Source organism: Hippopotamus amphibius, chromosome 3 (genome assembly GCF_030028045.1).
Source record: "Hippopotamus amphibius kiboko isolate mHipAmp2 chromosome 3, mHipAmp2.hap2, whole genome shotgun sequence".
In the NCBI taxonomy this organism is placed as follows: Eukaryota; Metazoa; Chordata; class Mammalia; order Artiodactyla; family Hippopotamidae; genus Hippopotamus; species Hippopotamus amphibius.
This window is the reverse complement of record NC_080188.1, coordinates 171,366,201-171,384,153: the sequence shown is the minus strand read 5'-3', so window position 1 is coordinate 171,384,153 and position 17,953 is coordinate 171,366,201. Positions and strand designations below refer to the sequence as shown.

Here is a 17,953-nt window from a genome sequence, read left to right as displayed (position 1 = left end):
TCAAACCAGGGGTAGGTAGAGAAGGATACATTTTTGGTCTAAATGAATGTGGGAAGTCCCGTAAGAGAGCATCACCTACCTTTCTTTATCAGCTATACCCACACTTTGTCACTGTCCTGAATTTCATGTTAGTCATTGCCTTGCTTTTCTTTAGAGTTTACCATATGTTTCCTTAAACAGTACATTGTGTCATTTTTTTAACTGTACCTGAATGGAATCATATGAATTGTTAAGCACTGACTTTTTTTGCTCGCTATTAAGTTATAATTGTCTAGATATAGTCCTCACGTTGAGGTGAAGTACTGTTTTTTGTATTCTAGTCAAATTGTCTGTAATGCCCACATACCCAACGAAGCTACAGTTTAGTTTCACTAGAATGTTTTGCAGAGTAACTGCCTCTGGTTAGTATTGCTGTACTCAAAGGAGGTGGGGGGCGGGGAGGGGTGCAAGGTTGATATAGCTAAATCAAATTATCATCTTCAGATGTAGTTAACTATTAACTTAGCCACTTTCAGAGACCTGGCCGGATTTCACTTATTATAAAGAAGTTGACTATTATAAAGGAGTAAAATGTATAAAGTAAATTTTTTTTGTTGTTTTTTTCCTAACTTTAATTGGAAAGAAACCACATTAGAGAATTGATAAAATAACTGAATTTGTCATCTAACACACATGTTAAATATCTTTTTGTGTTTGGCATCGGTACTTATACATAGAGAATAATAACGTGCTAGTTTGGGTTTTTAATTATATGACGTGAAAGCGGGGAAAGTGGGGAGGGTTGGGGGGGAATGAATCGGGAGATTGGGATACCAAATTGTACACTCTAAATACATGCAATTTATTGTCTGTTAACCGTATCTCAATAAAAGTTCTTTAAAAAAATTATATGAAGTGATACATAGTGCATCTGAAATGTTTAGAATTAGAGCGTAGTGGGTTGTGAGGGAGCCAAATTGAGGGACAAGGAAATGGACTGTATCCCTCATCTTTTCTAGTTTAAACTGTTAAGATTAAAGAAAGAATTATAAGAGCAAAATAGAGTATAGAGACAAGTCCATGTTTGTATTTAGTATCAATTTTAGGATAGAAAAGATAGGGCGCAGAACTAAAAACAATGAAGGAAAAAATTTTTTTATCATTTTCAAAGTTAAAATACAAATTGGAAGAAAATACTGGTTATATGTAAGCAATAGGTAAAGGATTAAAATCTATTATATAAACACAGCACCACCTATGTAGTGCTCTTGCCAAAAATTTAACCTGAATCTAATCATGGGGAAACAATCAAATTCACATTGTGGAGCATTCTATAAGACAGCTGGCTTGGATTCTTAGGATGAAAATTTGGCAGATGGAATAGGGTAGGGGGACTTCAGAAGGACTGTTCTAGATTAAGAGAAACTAAAGAGTTTTGACAACTAAATGCAATGCATGTATCTTGGTTTAATCTTGGAGGTAATCTTTTTAAGCTATAAAAGCTGGTAATTAGGACAAAGAAATTATAATATGGACTTCATGATTGTGTCTGTTAAATTTCTTAAATATGATACATTGTGGTTATATAGTAATATATTCTTAGGCAATACATGTTGAAATATTTAGAGTTCAATGTTATGTCTGCAAGTTACATTTAAATGTTCAAAGAGGTCAAGCAAATGCAAAATGTAACTATATGAGTAATCATTGTAGCATTGTTTCAACTTCTCTGTAGTCTGAATGTTTTCAAAATTAAAAGCTGGAGGAGGAAAAAATAATCACTAATGAAATTATACCTGTTCATATATGTAAACAAGTGCAGGAGGAGGAAATCTGGAAGCCTACACCTCTGTTTTACTGATCTCTCTAAAGTATGAATTTTTTTGCCTGTGAGGAGCAGAGCAGGCTTGGGAAGAGAGGAGAGGGGACTATGGTTTTATTATGTGTATATTTTTGAATGTTTTAACATGAAAACATTCGCTGTAAGATTATTTTTAACTGAAGTATATTCGTTATAAAAAAAAATTTGCAGATATGTTTGAACCTATCTTTGCATAGTAGTGGGTGAATAAATACTGTTTGATAAGTTAAATTTTAAAAACCAAGACTGCTCCTGAAAAAGAAATCTGTAACATATATAAAGACCTTCCACAACTCAGTAAGAATAAAACAACATTAGAAAAATGGAATAGGGAGATAAGGTGAAATATAAATGATTAATAAACATGAAAAGGTGATGAATCTCACTAGTTATCAAAAATGCAGATTAAATAAGATGCTTTTTTTTGTTTGTTTGTTTTTTGCTGCCATTAGGCAGAAATTTTAAAAATTGATAACGTAGCATTGGCCATGATGTAGGGAAACATAGACTATCAGCCACAGTTGGTGGAAATTTAAATTGGTATTGTTTTTGTGGTGGACCATCCTATTCAGTATTTAACTTAATAATAACCAGTTATTCTTTATCTGAAAGTGTTTCCTGTGGAAATCCTGAACAAGTGCACAAAGATATCTATAGAAGAATATTTCGGTTATATTTGTAGTATCAGAAATCTGCAAACACTGAAAATACTTGTTATTAAGGAAATACTGACAGGTAAAAACCACAAGTGAGAATAAGTATACCCCCATTTGTATATAAAAACCAACAGCAGCAGAAAAGTCAGGCTTTGGTGTAATGCATAGAGAAAGGTCCAGAGGGCTACACCCGAAAGGATGGTGAATTCTGGGGAGTGGGATGAGATTCAGCTGATGGGAGAGGGCCTTTGCACTCTATGTGAAGGGGCTTATATTGTTTGAGTTACTTTTTTTTTTAATTGAAAAAAGAAGCAGTTAATGCAGAGGTTTTTAGGGCTGAGAAAAGAATATTAGAAAATCATGCTATCCTCTAAATATATGCAGTTTATTGTATGTTAACTGTATCTCAATAAAAGTTCTAAAAAAAATCGTGCTATCTGCTTTGACATAAATTATAAGCTGTGAAATCAGTAGTTCTGTGGTATCACCAATTTGATTGTTCATAGTATTAAAACTTCCTAATTCCTTTAGCTTTCATTTTTAGTACCCATGTTGTTACAAATAATGGGATGTGTTCCTTCTTTTTCCCATTTCTTTAAAATTGTGAAACATATACATGTAGAAGATATATAGTATACATGTACATTTTAAAGAATAATAATATAAAATGAACACCTAAATAACCCCTCCCAGCATAAGAAGACAGAGCATTACCAGAACCGTCCAAGTCTTCCCAGATAGCATCCACTTCCTTCCTTATCAGCCATAGCCACAGCCTATCACTGTCCTGAATTTCATGTTCATCGCGGCCTTGTTTTTGTTTAGAATTTTACCATGTGTGTTTCCTTAACACATTGTTTCATTTTTGAAGCGTACCTGAATAGAATCACACATGTAGTTTTAAGCACGCCCTTTTTTGCTTAATATATTGTTGTTGAGATCCATCCCTGTTGACGCATATCGCTGTCCTCTATTCCTCTTCACGCGTGAATAGTCTTCCACTTTATGAGTCTGCCGTAATTTATCCATCATTCTACTGATGGGTATTTGGATGTTCTCCAGGTTATTGCTGTATCTGACAAGGCTACTATGAATATTTTTGTGCATATGTTCTCCAGGTTGCATACCAAGGAGTGCAGACGTTCAACTTTACAAGAAAATGCCAGACTGATTTACACACTCACCAGTAGTATCATGAGGTTTCTCATTGTTCCACATCCTCACCATACTTGTTGTCAGGCTCTTCCATTTTGGCTAATCTAGTAAATATGAAATGGTACATTGTGATTTTAATGTATACACCCCAAGTTATTGAGTTTGAAACTTTTTTCCTATTTACTGGTCACTCATGTTTCTTCTGTAAAATGCCTGGATAAATATTTTGCCTATTGGATAGTGTGTTTTCTTACTAATTGGTAAAAGTTCCTTATACTGTATATTCTGGATACTAATCTATTAGCAGTTACATGTTCCTAATATCTTCTTCCAACTTGATTTGTTTTTTTCGCTCTGTTTGTGATGTTTTTAGTGAATAGTTCTTGATTTTAAAGTAATAAAATTTATCTTTTCCTTTATGCTTAATACTTTCTGAGTCATGTTTTTAAAATCCTTCTCTAACCTGAGATCATCAAGATATTCTCCTATATTTTCTACTAATAGATTTAAAGTTATGCAGTTTGCTTTAAAATCATTGATCCACCTGGAGTCAGAGGGGTGTGTGTGTGAAATGTGTTATGAAATAGGCATTCGGTTGGATTTTTCTGCGCGGATGAGTAACTTTCCTGGCACCATCTGTTGAACAGTCCATTCTTCCTTCACTGATGTGCAGAACCCACTCGTGTCTTTTTAGCTTGCACTATATATGCGCAGATTGCTTTCTAGACTTCCATTGCCCTGTCAGTCTGTCCTTGTCCCAGTAACTCATGGTCTCAATTACTGTGGATTTATAAGTCTTGATGTGTACCAAGGCAAGTCCTGCTAATTCTTCAGGAGTGTGTTGGCTATTTCTGATCCTTTGCTCTTACATATAAATTTTAGAATCAAGCCTTTCAAGTTCCACATAAACCCTACTGGAATTTTTATTGAAATGACTTTGAATCTGTAGATAAATTTAAGGAGAATGGACACCTTTACAACATTGAACCTTTTTCTTCATCTCATGGTATTTCTCTGTTGATTTAGGTCTACTAGGTACCATTCTTATAAGTGACTTATAATTCTAGTGTATTAAAATTTCAGTTGACTTTTATATTGATCTTTTCCAAGCATCCTTGCTAATGTTTCTTATTAATTTGATGGATTTTCTGTGTAGATAATATCATCTGTGAGTAACGGCAGTTTTATTTCTTCCTCATCCTTATGCATTTTATTTCTTTTTTGTTATCTTAGTGTGTTGACTAGACCTTCCAGTTCAGTGTTGGATGGAAGTAGCCGTGGTGGGCATCCTTGTCTTAAAACTGATTTTGAAATGTTTTTAGCATTTTACCCTTGAGTATGTGTTGCAGGATTTTGGTTTGGGTTTTGTTTTGTTTTATTTTTTTTCTTTCCTGCTTTGTTCTGTTTGGGTTTTGTTGGGGGGGGGGGGGGCGGATTGTTGTTTGTTTGGTAGCTACTCTTTATTGAATTAGGCAATTCCGTTCCCTTCCATGTGTACTACAAATATGTGTTATATTTTAGCAAATGCTTTTATTTTACATCAACTGAGTTGATCATATTTTCTTCTTTTAATCTGTTAATATGGTGATTTACTTAATTTTTCTAAAGTTGAACTCAGCTTGCTTTTATGAAATAAACTGAACTTAGTTGCATTCTTTGATTTCTAACATTAAACCACCTCACATTCCTGGGATAAATCCAATTTGGTCATCGTGTATCAGCTTTTTTATACACTGCTAGATTCAGTTTGCCAATATTTTATTTAACATTTTTTTCATTTATGTTCATGAGTAGGATTAACTTAATTCTGTTCTTTTATGACACCCCTTTTTTCATTACTAAAGTGTAACTTTATTAAAAAAAAGAATAACTAGAAAAGTAACAGGCATGCTAAGAATACCTTCTTTTTGAGAAATACAAGTAAGGATATATTATTAAGAATTGTAATGGCACTGCTGATTTATTAATTCATCAGGTCATCAGGTTTAAGATAACACCCTGATTACACTGCTACACCTTAAACTTATACAATGTTGTATGTCAAATATATTCAGTAAAGCTGGGCGGAGGGGAACAGTGGAGATAACACCTCTATTCAAATGCAAGTGTGTTTCCTATAAGGAAGGGGTGAGGTGTAGCACAGTAACAGAAAAAAACAACATAGATAAATTTACCATGGCTGCTAACAGATCATGTCTTTGAGAATGGACACAAGGACAGTTACCTTTTGATGAAGAGTTGAAACTGGGAAAGATCTGGAAAGTAGACTATCTGAAGAGGGCATGCCTGCATGGGATTTAGTAGTAAGAGGCAGGGAGCAGACCTGACCGGCATGAAATTCCGTCTCCCACTAGGAGAAACTGAAAATATGCTAACAGTTAACTTTTATGTAGAACACGCTATAAATGTTTTGCTTCCATGAACTATTTTTTTTATCTCTCAGTTCAAATCAACATCAAATAAGAACGTATCTGTAGTAGGATGGATGGTGATGATGGCCGATGACCCGGAGCACCCAGACCTCTTCTTGCTGACTGACTCTGAGAAAGGTGAATCATTAAAATAACTAGGGTTTAAGGTATCACATATACACAGCTTTCAGTAAGCCAAAATTCAGTTTAACTGGAATACTCGACTAGGGGGCATTGTTTGTGTAGTTTAATCTCTTGGGAAATATTTGTGTCACATAATATATACTAATGATAGCAATATTTTTAGATATCAATATCAATTGCTTATTTAATAAGCTTATTAAATAAGCTTATTTTCTTTGCTACATAGGCATAAGCTTGAAATTAAAAACCCAAATAATCCCTAGCGAGCTAATAACCAGGAAAGGAAGGAGGGTATTTGAGAATCTATGGACCACTGTTACTTTAAAATCTCAGGTTTACAATATGCAGTACCCCCTTCTTTTATATCCTGAAATAAATTGTTATTCTTAAGTTCTGAATGTGGCAGAAGTTTTCCTTTAAGTGATTTTTATTCCATTACTTTTAATTAAATTAATTGGTTATTTAACTCAAACCACTTTCCAAATAAGTATAATTTTAATTATAATACTTTGCTTACAGTGTATAGAGACACTTATGAGTGAAAGTATTGGCTATAGACCATAGGTGTTTTTCAAGTGGATGCGAGAGGTTGGAGGGAGGGCTGTGTAGAATCAGATCATACCTCCTCCCCCTGCTTATACCTGCGGTGGAGACCTCAGTGGTCCTCAGAACAGATCCTCACATGACTGCAGCTCTTCCTTCATAACATCTGCCAGCTGCTGATAAGCATCACAAAGGAAGCCAGAAAGGAAACTCCTTCGTATCTACCCAGAATCTTCCACACGGCAACTCACTACTAAAATGATGTTATATTACCTTTTATTGACTGTAAAGTTATACTCTGACTTCCGTTTATTTAGAATGTATATCAACAGATATTCTGCTTTTACAATATTGTGGTATTTTAAATAAAAATGTAAGAAAATATACAGAAAAATGCAGAAAAATAATAGCAAAATGTTATGTATTGAGATGATATAGATTGATTTACAGAGTAAGGAGTTCCTACTCAGCATTCTGGATCAAAGCCCCAGCCCCCACCCTGCCAATCCCAAAGGCATTCATCATTAAATGTAAAAGTACCTTTGAAAAGGAGGTCATTTTCATGGGCTTTGGTTAACAAATTCTTTGTTTCCCATCAATTCCTTAGTGTGTTTGATAGAACTATTTCAGAGGACAACGTTTTTATGAAGTCTGTACTGATGGTCTTTTTCAGGGAGGAGGGAGTAGACAAATGGCAGCTGTGGCCAGCTAATCAGATATGTCTGCTATTTAGGTTGATCTAATGTTTATATCTGGGTTCAACAAGCAAAACAGTGTTATTTGAATCATTAAACATTTGGTGAAGAAAACTGTTGCTTCTGAAAATGAAGAAGTCTTTTGATTGATGAAATATCAAAGAAGAGCTATATAATGCCTACATATAGATCAGGCTCTTGAGCCATTGGATTCAGTTATAAAGGAAAGAGTAGAAATCAGTAAGAACTGGGAAATAAAAAGAACTCAGGTCAGTGAAAGAGGGGAATTAAGCTCAACTTAGGGCAGCCTATACTACATGAGTCCTTTCTTCTTTTCTCAGTTTATTACCTTAATACATACAAATATGTAAAATATCCTTATTGTGTGTCAGTTTTGAATTAGATTCAGCATAAGGTCTAAATGCATACAACACAAATGAAAGAAATGAATTTCTAATTTTCTAAAAGAGAAAAAGGTGTCCCCTCAGATTTTTCATATAAGCCCTCACTAGACCTAGAGATTTCTCTAATAATTTTGACAGATGGAACTAAAAACTAAAAGCATAGGTTATACTGGTGTTAGCTATTTAATCCTTAAGCACATTAAATAGCTAATGTTTAAGTGTTAAACATGTTAGAGCACTCTGGCCTATAAAAAGTAGTGTTAGCATCTTCTAATATTTAGATCATCTAAGTAGTGCTGAGAACTGATATTCTGCACTCTCATCCACACATACAAATCTAGAGAAGCCAAACAATTTTTTTATTTAGATGTACTTTAAAAAACATTTAAGGAGTTAAAATACTTGTAGTTCATAAACAGCAAAACAATGACTTTCTGAATAAAAGCATGTGAATGTAGCATAGAAAACTCTTTATATTGGAAATTCAGGTGTTAAGGAAATAGAACTCTGAAATGGAGAACTCACATCAATTTTCATTATTTTCCCCTTGTTTTTAATAATTTTAGGAAATTCATACAAGTTTCAAGCTGGCAATAGGATGAATGCAATGCTGTGGTTTAAGCATCTGAGTGCAGCCTGCCAGAGTAACAAACAACAGGTAAGTGTTTCTCTTAATCCTCAGAATAGGCCATAAATTGGGCATATATTTATAAGAGTTCCAAAGAGAAATAAGTGGACTGATTTTTGGAATGAATGAAGTAGGAAAATTGTATTGTTTATATTCTTTTTCTTGTTGACCACAGTCAGCAAGACATGAAGTCCACGTTTCATTGAGGAGGTGAGCAACCAACAAGGGAACCAATAACAGAATTTCAAATAGTAAAAACTATATGAAGGAAACAGAATAGAATTGTGTAATATGGAGCGATGGGAGTAGAGCAAAGATCTCCCTAAGGAGATGACAGTGACATGAATGACAGGAAGGAAGGGCCATGTGAAGATAAGGGGGAGCAGAGCTCTGGTGGAGGGAACAGTAAGTGCAGAGACCCTGCAGATGGAACAAGCTTCAGGTGTTCAAGTTAGGGAACTGTAGCCTGTGTTGGGAGAATGTAGTGAGAGGCAAGGAGACTTCAGAGAGGTAAAAATGTGATGGCACCTTAACAAAATTATTCTGTTTCGTCTTTATTTGTTTTGTTGACAGTTTTATGCAGGTTCCTGTGCTTGCAGTGAAACCCAAAACCATTTGGACTTTTTTGCTTGTTTTTATTTTACTGAAACAAAGATGGTCTAACTCAAAGGCTTTCAGCTGCAAATGGGAATGAATCCATAGCGGTGTTTTTCCCAAACCCTGTTGCAGATTTAAAGTTGAACCACGAATTGATAGGGCAGACAAAATAAACATAACTGCAGTTACAGAAGTTTCTAGACTTTTTTAGGCCAGTTTTCAGTTGAATATATTTGAAAATTTTATTGTCATAGGGTACCGAAATACAGAAGTATACAGTAATGTTATCAGTAGCTAATTGTGAATTATATAATGCACTATATAAGTTTGTAAAGCTTATAAACTTATTTTTCACCCTGTGCTATGAGGACCTAACTTATTACCCCCTCTTTGATAAAGGAAGAAACTAAAGCTTGGAAATGCTAAATGACCTGCCCAGAGTCAAACAAGTAAAAAATGGTGGACCTGAGACACAGGCTCTGTCTTCAGCCTGTGGATTCATTCTTCTTAAATATTGTTGGCCTTATTCTCTTACAATTTTTATTTCAAAAATAATATGAAAGAGTAATAGCAATATTTGGTACCATCTTTAACAATGTCCCTTAAGGACATGAAAATACCACAGAGCAAAAATTACTTTCTTTCCCCTGTCAAGTTAATGTCTGGGACAGAATGAAGGAAACAGACCTTCCTTTGCCTAAACCAAGATTTTCAGGATTCAGCTCCGTGCTGTACATCTTTAAATGTATTTTAAAGTATTGTATCAATTTTTTAATCTCAAATTTCAAGATTAATCTAGACAGTGTGTGCATACCAGCATAGAGGTTCAATTTCTTTTACTATATTAGTGGACCTTCCTACTGAACAAGTCAATCAGATGTGTATAAATCGGGTTTTTTTTAATTTGTTTGTTTCTATACTTTGAAAGAATCAGAGAAGTAGCAAATTTATAAGTAGAAGCTGTGAAATTTGAAAACTTTTAGTAGAAGACTGTAACTCAAATACAACACCTTAAACCATAGTCAGGCAACTTAAGAGGAAATGGAAATTTTACTTTTTTAAAATATGGGTTTCTTATAACCAGACCTGAAAATTTGTACTTTAAGCACTCTTGCATTTTTACCGTATTATAATTATAATTCAGCTATGATTATATTGTCAAATAGTTTTTCATTCAGAAGCTGACACATGTAAGAGATTAATCTCCTTTTTTTAGTATCCTAGGTTTTCAGAAAAAGGTTGTTAAAGTGTGGAAACTGTTAGGCTCTTTTAAAGGATAGAGAAATGACCACTGATGCATGAATGTGTCTACCAGCACAACTTTGGAAAACTGGTAGTAAAAGTTAAGAGCATTTTTTTTTAACATGGTGCAACTCACTGTAGTCCTTGACTAGAGGACTCATTAAATAATTTTTAAAATCAAAATATATTCATATTTCTAAGAATTGTTGAATTTCAGACTTAAAAGAAATCAAATTAAATTTGATCCAGTCTGTAAGCAGCAAACTGCTTTTTCAGAGTCACAAAATGTCAGGTTAGAATTTATCCAGCAATGAGTTTTAGTCTTTTGTACTCATTTTCATGATGATTTCACAAAGAAATTCTAGCAGTGTTTGTTATAAAATTATCTGTGCTGGATTTTTTAATTTGCATGTAGGAATTCATTATAATACATGTAATGAGAAAATAAATGAGGACAAGCACGTTTGTCTGGAATCTCACCCTATTAGGGCCATACTTATTCTTCCCTTATTCATTTATTCACTCAGCGAACATCTACTGAGCTCCGCTGTGTTAGACAAGAACTTATTGTCTCTGCCCTTTTTCCCATCCAGATTTCAATTTACTGGAAAGTGTATTAACCCATCTCAGTGCCTGTCTCTCAAAAATGTTCTAGTGTATTTTATTCATCATTCATAACAATTACAGTACCTTCTATCAGATTCCTTTTTTTAAAAAGATATTTAGGTCAGAAAGATTTTAATATTTGGGCTTACTTAAAATGACAAGGAAAGGTAAGAAAAAGAACACCTTTTAAATACTATCAGTTTGTCATGCTTGTATTTTTTAGGTTCCTACAAACTTGATGACTTTCGAGTAACAGCCTGATAAAGAACAAGGTGAACTGCTATCCTAAGTGAAAGCAAGGACCTGATGGAAGAGCGCCAGCTATAAACCAATCCTGTGCCAGGAAGAGCCCAGGGGTTCCGTCTCAGCCTCTGGAGTTCTGAACCAAAAAAGCACTAATTTCAGGGAATGAAGTGATATTCCCAGAGAACAAATTGGAGTTGCAAAACAAACTGCCATGGACCATGCTTCTTATCTCTGAACTGACCTGTGGAAACCACTGCCTTAAAAGAATGAAAGGAAAACCAACATGAAACACCAAATAGTGTGTGTGAATCTTCTGGCGGTGCTGTGCTTGGAATAGATCGTAGCTAATTTGCATTTCTTTTAACTTTGTACTAATTTTGGAGGGGGGAGTTGCCTTTTTTTAGATACACTTTAAAAGGAAAAACATATTTCTTATGGCTTACATCAGGAGCTGGTTTTGAACCAAGGTGTAAAGCTACTCCAGCTTAGTAGGGTTCTCCCAGCAGCCTAGCCGAAAGGTTTGTTTGAGCTTCCATTAGTCTGCAGCCTCACTGGTTTTCTCACAGCGAGAGCGTAGGAATTAGAAATGTTAATAGTGTGAGTTGTTGGGGTTTGTTTGGGATTTGAGGGGGTGGTTTTGTTTTGGATGGGGGAGATTTTTTAAACACTAAACTTCTGAGTTTTAGTACTGTATGGGGTACATTATTTCCTGTAGGAGGTATAAAGGCCGAGTGTTCATATGCCAGACACTTTTTTCAGGTGGGCTCCAGAAAACATGGTTGTTTTTAACTGGGTTTAAAGTTTGGCCTTCTATGTGAATTCATTGTTGGACCAGAGATCTGCTTCGTAGAGAACTGTAATCCCAACGTAAACTTTTCTAAGAAGGTTTTACAATAACTACATTTTCGAGTTAATTGGATTAGCCCTTCTATCACTCACAGGTGATTTTTATCATCAGGGGTGATGTATTGATATTTTATCAGGATATTTTCTTTTTACAGTATTTCATGTGCATGATGCCAGTTATTTTTCTATTATTCATTTTCATTATTTTTGTTCAATATGAGATTCAGGGTCACATTTGTTTTAAAGGAGAGTCTATGTATGTATGTATGCATGTGTGTATTTTATTACAAGGCATATAAAATAATTTTCAAAGGGAAAAAGGTGAAAGATTGCGATGCTGGGAATTTTAAGTATCAAAACTTTCCTTCCTATTTAACTTTCCTTTATTGCAAACATTTTTCTCGAAACTTACTATAGGTCCTTACCATGAAACCGTATTTTGTCAGTAGTTGATCAAGCAGTTTTGTGTGAGCTCTTTTATGCGATAATGCATTTCACTTCCAAAATAAATGTTGAGTTAAAAGGGGGAAAAAAAGCTTGAAGGTGAAATGCCTTAGAGTTTTAACAAAAAAAATGGCACTTGAACAAAGGCTGTGTGTTGACTGTTTCAAACTCATGAGGCATCATGAATTTCGGCTGTGGCCCCAAGTGAGAAGTGCTTTTTTGACTGATAACTTCTAATAGACTTCTGTTGTTGGAGCCTCACATAAAATTTTTCAGATTGTATTCTTGGAGAATTTTATACTTTTTTTTATCATAAATATTTCATCCTTGAATCCATGAAACTGAAGTAGGAAATATTGCTTATTAGAATAATTAGCTGAACATCTATCCATTGGAAAGTAGAAGAGCTTTCTCTGAATGCTTAGTTTTTAAATTTAGTTTTCTATTTGGAAAGGATGTTAAGAGTTCAAATATTTTTCTCGTTTAGCACAGCTAGAAATACCATTATTTCTGGTTTTGTGGAAAGTGACATGAGCTGGAGAGGCCAAAACGTGGCCTGTGCTCGTGGTTTTCAGCTGCGACCTCCCAGCATGGCCCACGTCGGGCCCCAAGAAGACGCTCTCTGCATAACCAGCATAGCAGTATTACTCTGTAGACCTTGCACATCTGACTTTTGTTTTCGTTTTCCTAATTTGTTTGTTTCTCTTCAGAAATAAGTATTTTTAACAGTGTATGTGCTTTTTAAAAAACGTGGTGGATGAAAACCCTGTGGATTTTTTATTGCATTGTCTGTCATAAATAAGCTAAAGTAGTTGAGTTGTAGGCTAACTGTATCTGTGGAGACATGCAGCTGAAAGAGCCTGACAGCCCACAGTTTTGCCAAAGAGAGAGCTCAACTGGAAGATGTGTTTGATATTTGCAGCTTGCGCAGAGTGGGAGCAGTGTTCAGATTTGGTGACTAGTCCATGTATACACTTGTGGCCTCTGACTGACTGAAACTCTGAACCGTGCAGCGGAAGTTACCATTACTTTTCTGTCTGCAGTTTGTCCATTCAAAAGATTTTTCATTGCTTTTTAAGATTCCTTCAGCATTTGAAGCAAAGAGAAGACCAGTGAGAGAAGCGAATTAAAATAGTGTAGGTGAATTTTTTATCTGTAATTCACCAAATGAAACCTAACAATAACTCAAGCAAAAATAAATGTTACCAAAATATATTAAATATTTAGGCAGTGTGCTAGTGGGAAGATGAAATTTTTCTCCTCTTGTTAGGCCTACCCTTAATAAGTTCATAAATTAGCGAACTCATTTCCACCAACATTAAGCTCATTTGTTTCTCTCCAAATCAAGAAGCCCTCATTGAAAATTCCATTATAATTTAAATTTAAGCTCGTTTTTGTTAAACATAATGATTGGTATGTTATCCAGCCCGGTGTAATACTATCATACCAGCTAAAATACAGTTTGAGGCACATCTTATGTAACAGTTTATTTGAACATGGAAGCTTATTTTTCATGCAGAAGTAACATAATTTTTAAAATACAACTATAAAAATAACTGATGACCTTGAAGAGCACTGTTTTTGGTCTCATGTCCCCTCTGTGTTTGAGTTCTGCTTATTTTTTTCAGAGCCTTTATTTTTACCGTAACCTCCGAACTATAAAAATTAAAAGAACCTATCAAACACACCTTCCTATTACATTTTCTTCACTGTGTAAATATTATTTGCATAAACATTACAAAAAGGGATCCAAACAGTTTGAGAAGTTTTTTCTCCCCAGGCATGTGCTTCAATGACAGATGTTTTCCTGTGTGAAAATGCCATATGACTATTGCACTACCTTCTGTATGGACTGTCTTGGTGTTGTATCTTTCTGTATGTCAAGAACTAGGCTGTTTGTAGCTGCAAAGTTTCTATAAGTGGCTTTATTCCTCTTCTAGAAGATTTAAAAAGGAGCCCAAGGTGCACTCTTACAGAAGGAAAAAATGTTTACGGTCTCTAGTGTATACACCTTATATATTATTTGAAACCAGGGCCCTCCAAGAGCAGCCTGCCCTGTTGCTCTCTTAGGATTACTAGAATTTGCCTGACCAAATGATGTGAGCAGAAGTCTTCCCCCCCCGCCCCCTTAGGTTAAATCTGTAAGTTATACATGCCTTTACTACTGAAAACAAAACTATAGAACATCATATTATTAATTAGAAATCAAAAGTAATAGATTTAGTCCATTTTTAAAAGAATATATCCACTATTGATTTCCTTCCTGTTTTTTGAGGCACATTCCTTTACAAGAGTTTTTAAACCACCATATTATCTTCTTTTCTGCAAACAAGGGGCACCAGTGTTGCTTAACGGAAGATAATCTTCAATTTTAAAAAATGCTTTGCTTCCGAGTCTTTTGAAATAATTGGATCCCTTTTTGAAAATGAAGATGAGTTTTACTGTGTCCCAGTGGAACAGTAGTATTGCTGTTGCATGAGTAGGTGATACACAGCAAGTGGTGAGGTTTGTCTGACTTCTTCAGTCATCTTGTAGGGTTTGCTTTTACTTTCTCTCTTCTTTTTATATTATTTCTTTCAAACAGAGTAAATTTATAATTTTACAGCCAGAGTAGTAGTCTCTTTTTTTTCTAACATTGTTATTTAATCACGTTGATGATGATTATTTTCTGTGTGAATTCAACCTTTTCAAAATGATTTAAGTATTTTTGGTTTTGCTTCTTTAAAAATGGCTTGTGTCTAAAGTGACAATTTTTTTTTCTGTTTAGAGGATTGTAATGAAAGAGATATGTGCATGCAAACCTTTAAGCTTTTTGAAAGCAACTTCATTACACTGGTATCTCAAGTGGTAGTGTGGGGAAAACTTGGTCAGTGCCTTATCAATTTGAAGACCAACCTGAGGGCATCGAGTATGACAGTAACCATTTGCCCTCGTGACTCCTCTTACTTCAGGAGTGTGTGCTATCCCTCTCTCCACCAGCCTACTCTGTCTCACAGCGAGTCTAAGAAACTGTGTGCAGATCGCTCTAGGCAATTGTTGCATTCCTCCTTGGCTTTGAGTCTTTTTTAGACAAGCTCCCTCCCTACCGCTCTCCTTCCCAGGTAGAAGATTAAAAATAAACCCACAAAATCAGCCTTTAGATGAGCACTCCTGAGAACAACTTGGAAGAGCATCTATCCAGCTGAGTTTGTTTTTATTTTGTGTTGTTGAAATTGCTGTTTTGAGCATAGATTTAATTTTAAGTCCTTTCAGAAAATCCTTAAAAGAATACAGTACAGCCAGAAAGATCTGTTTGGGTTTTATTAAATAAAGCTACTGAAATCCTGAAATTGAGAGTCCCTTTGCCCAGAAGTGAGATTTAGTCCAGTACATTCTTATATTTAAATAAGACTCAGAACAAAAAGCAGTCACTTAACCTACCAGTTATTGTTCACTTGAAAATATTATGTCAGGAAAGTGAAAACAACTCCAAAATATAAAGAAAAGTTAAACGACTAAGCTAGCTTTCTCAGTAAAAGCAAAGCTTGGAGACATTTTGCTTCTCTGAGATTATTGTAAGATCTGGAACTACTGTTGTTCAGCTGAGTCAAGATGCTATTTTCACATTTTTTTAAAGGGCTAGTATTTTCTAGAATAGGCGAGTAAATTTAGTCTTTAAAGCCAAATGAAGGATTAACTGGTCCTTGAGGGTTATTAGAGTGTAAAGTTTGATTCTAGTCATTTGAACTGCAAAGTGATGGTGGGGTTAAAGAAATACATGATTAGAATGCTTTGGGATTGAGGGTTTTTTTTAAATAGACAAGTAGAAAATTTTGTACTTAGCTGTGCTTTAGATATCAGGTAACAAATATTAATTTTCCCATGAAGATATCACTTACTAGAACTATTCACAGATATAGTCCAATAATTATTGACTTATTAGGTCTGACAGAGTAGCTGATAATAAGTCACCATACTCTCAAGAGTTTCTGTACCCTGATTATTGACAAATCCATTGTTCTACAGCCGACTGAAGTACGTATGTGTGGGGAGGGGGTGGGGAACTCGTTCACAACGTAATCTGAAAGAGATAAAAGCATCTGTGGGGATGACTATCCAGTGATGATAATATACAGGAAAACACAAGCCATTTTTATTCTCCTTCACCCCAGTTAACTTGAGGTACTAAAGATGAAGTACTCGTTTGCACTATGACCTCCTGGAGTGACGTGCAGCTTGGTTCCTCTCTCACTTTCTGTTTCTGTTTAATATGCAAATGTGAGTGTGAGATCTTCAGTGTGTTTGCATAATCTAACTTAAAATGAATTTAAGTACAGTTTTCTGAAATATTTCTATTGAAATAAATTACTTAAAAATATAGATTGTGGGGATAATTTGTTTCCATATTTACATTTTTATCATTAACTTTTAAATAAATGCGCTAAGTTGATTTTTTTTCCCCTCTGTCTAAAATAGTTGACAGGGATTTTGTTGGTACGGGGAAGCTTCTGTCTGGGTAAACATCCGTTGCTCTCTATCCCAGAACGAGGATGTGTCACAGCGTGCTGGCAGATGGGGCCCTGGAGGAAAGAGGTCAAGGGTATAATATTTCCAACCACATCTCCCCACTCCAAGGATGTGATATGATATGGCCAGTCCCCATAGAGGCCCTCTTTGCTAATACTGTATTTCATAGATTCCAAAACATGACATTTTCACTTTTCACCATTTCTGAAAACAGAATCCATCTTTCAGCCTAGGGAGCCTTAAATGGGAAGAAGTACAGAAATACATGTGTTGAGTCTCCTATAAGTTATCAGCTGGGGTTTTTGCTCTGCCCTATCTAAGAATTCTACATGAGCCTGCTTCTAAGAAGCTAGGGAAACCTCCAGACAGGAATGAATGCCCAGTGTTTGGGCAAACCATAACCCAATTTTTAATTGTTTTCTCGCCTCTTTGGTGGCTTTTGAAATTTTTCACTGTCTCTGTACTAGAACAGAAAGAGAGTGACAGTTCTCTAATGGAGTCAGCCTGTCATCACCTCACATAGCACCCCGTTCTCCACGTGGGCATGCTAAATTTCTGGGTTCCCTTTTCTGTTTCATTAGCTGTTTTTCCCTGAGCCAGTACCATATTATCTTCATTACTGTATAGCTGTGTTAAGTCGATATCTGATGAGGTAATTGCATTGTTCTTCAAATTTGCCTTCTCTCTTGGCATTCATCCTCCCTACGAATTCTAGAACCAGTGTGTCAAGTTCAGTGAAAACACTGTTGGTATTTTTATTGGACTTGCTTTGAATTTACAGATTAATTTGAGAATTAACATTTTGAAAAGTTTACTCATCTCATCTACGAACATGAAATGTCTCTCCATTTATTTAGGGTTTCTAATGTCCCTCAATAACATTTTATAATTTTCTCCCTATTGGTTTCATCACGTTTTATTAGTTTATTCCTAGGTAAACTAGTTTTTGTTTCTGCTGTGAGTTACTTGTGTGTGGGAATGCTGTTGATT

At 35.1% G+C, this 17,953-nt stretch overlaps 1 protein-coding gene across 5 annotated transcripts in view; it reads left to right on the top strand.

Annotated features, from left to right (window-relative positions):
* Positions 1 to 16,814, top strand: part of RALGPS2 (Ral GEF with PH domain and SH3 binding motif 2) — a 157,525-nt gene extending 140,711 nt beyond the window's left edge. For 4 of the 5 annotated variants that reach the window (XM_057728961.1, XM_057728960.1, XM_057728964.1 and 1 more), the window contains 4 exons: positions 6,095 to 6,200; positions 8,415 to 8,506; positions 8,652 to 8,686; positions 11,145 to 16,814. In XM_057728961.1, coding sequence (XP_057584944.1) covers positions 6,095 to 6,200; positions 8,415 to 8,506; positions 8,652 to 8,686; positions 11,145 to 11,160 — 249 coding nt within the window. In that variant the 3' untranslated portion in view covers positions 11,161 to 16,814. The remainder of the gene's footprint in view (positions 1 to 6,094; positions 6,201 to 8,414; positions 8,507 to 8,651; positions 8,687 to 11,144) is intronic. The other variant, XM_057728963.1, reaches the window with a different exon arrangement.
* The last annotated feature ends 1,139 nt before the right edge of the window (positions 16,815 to 17,953 follow it).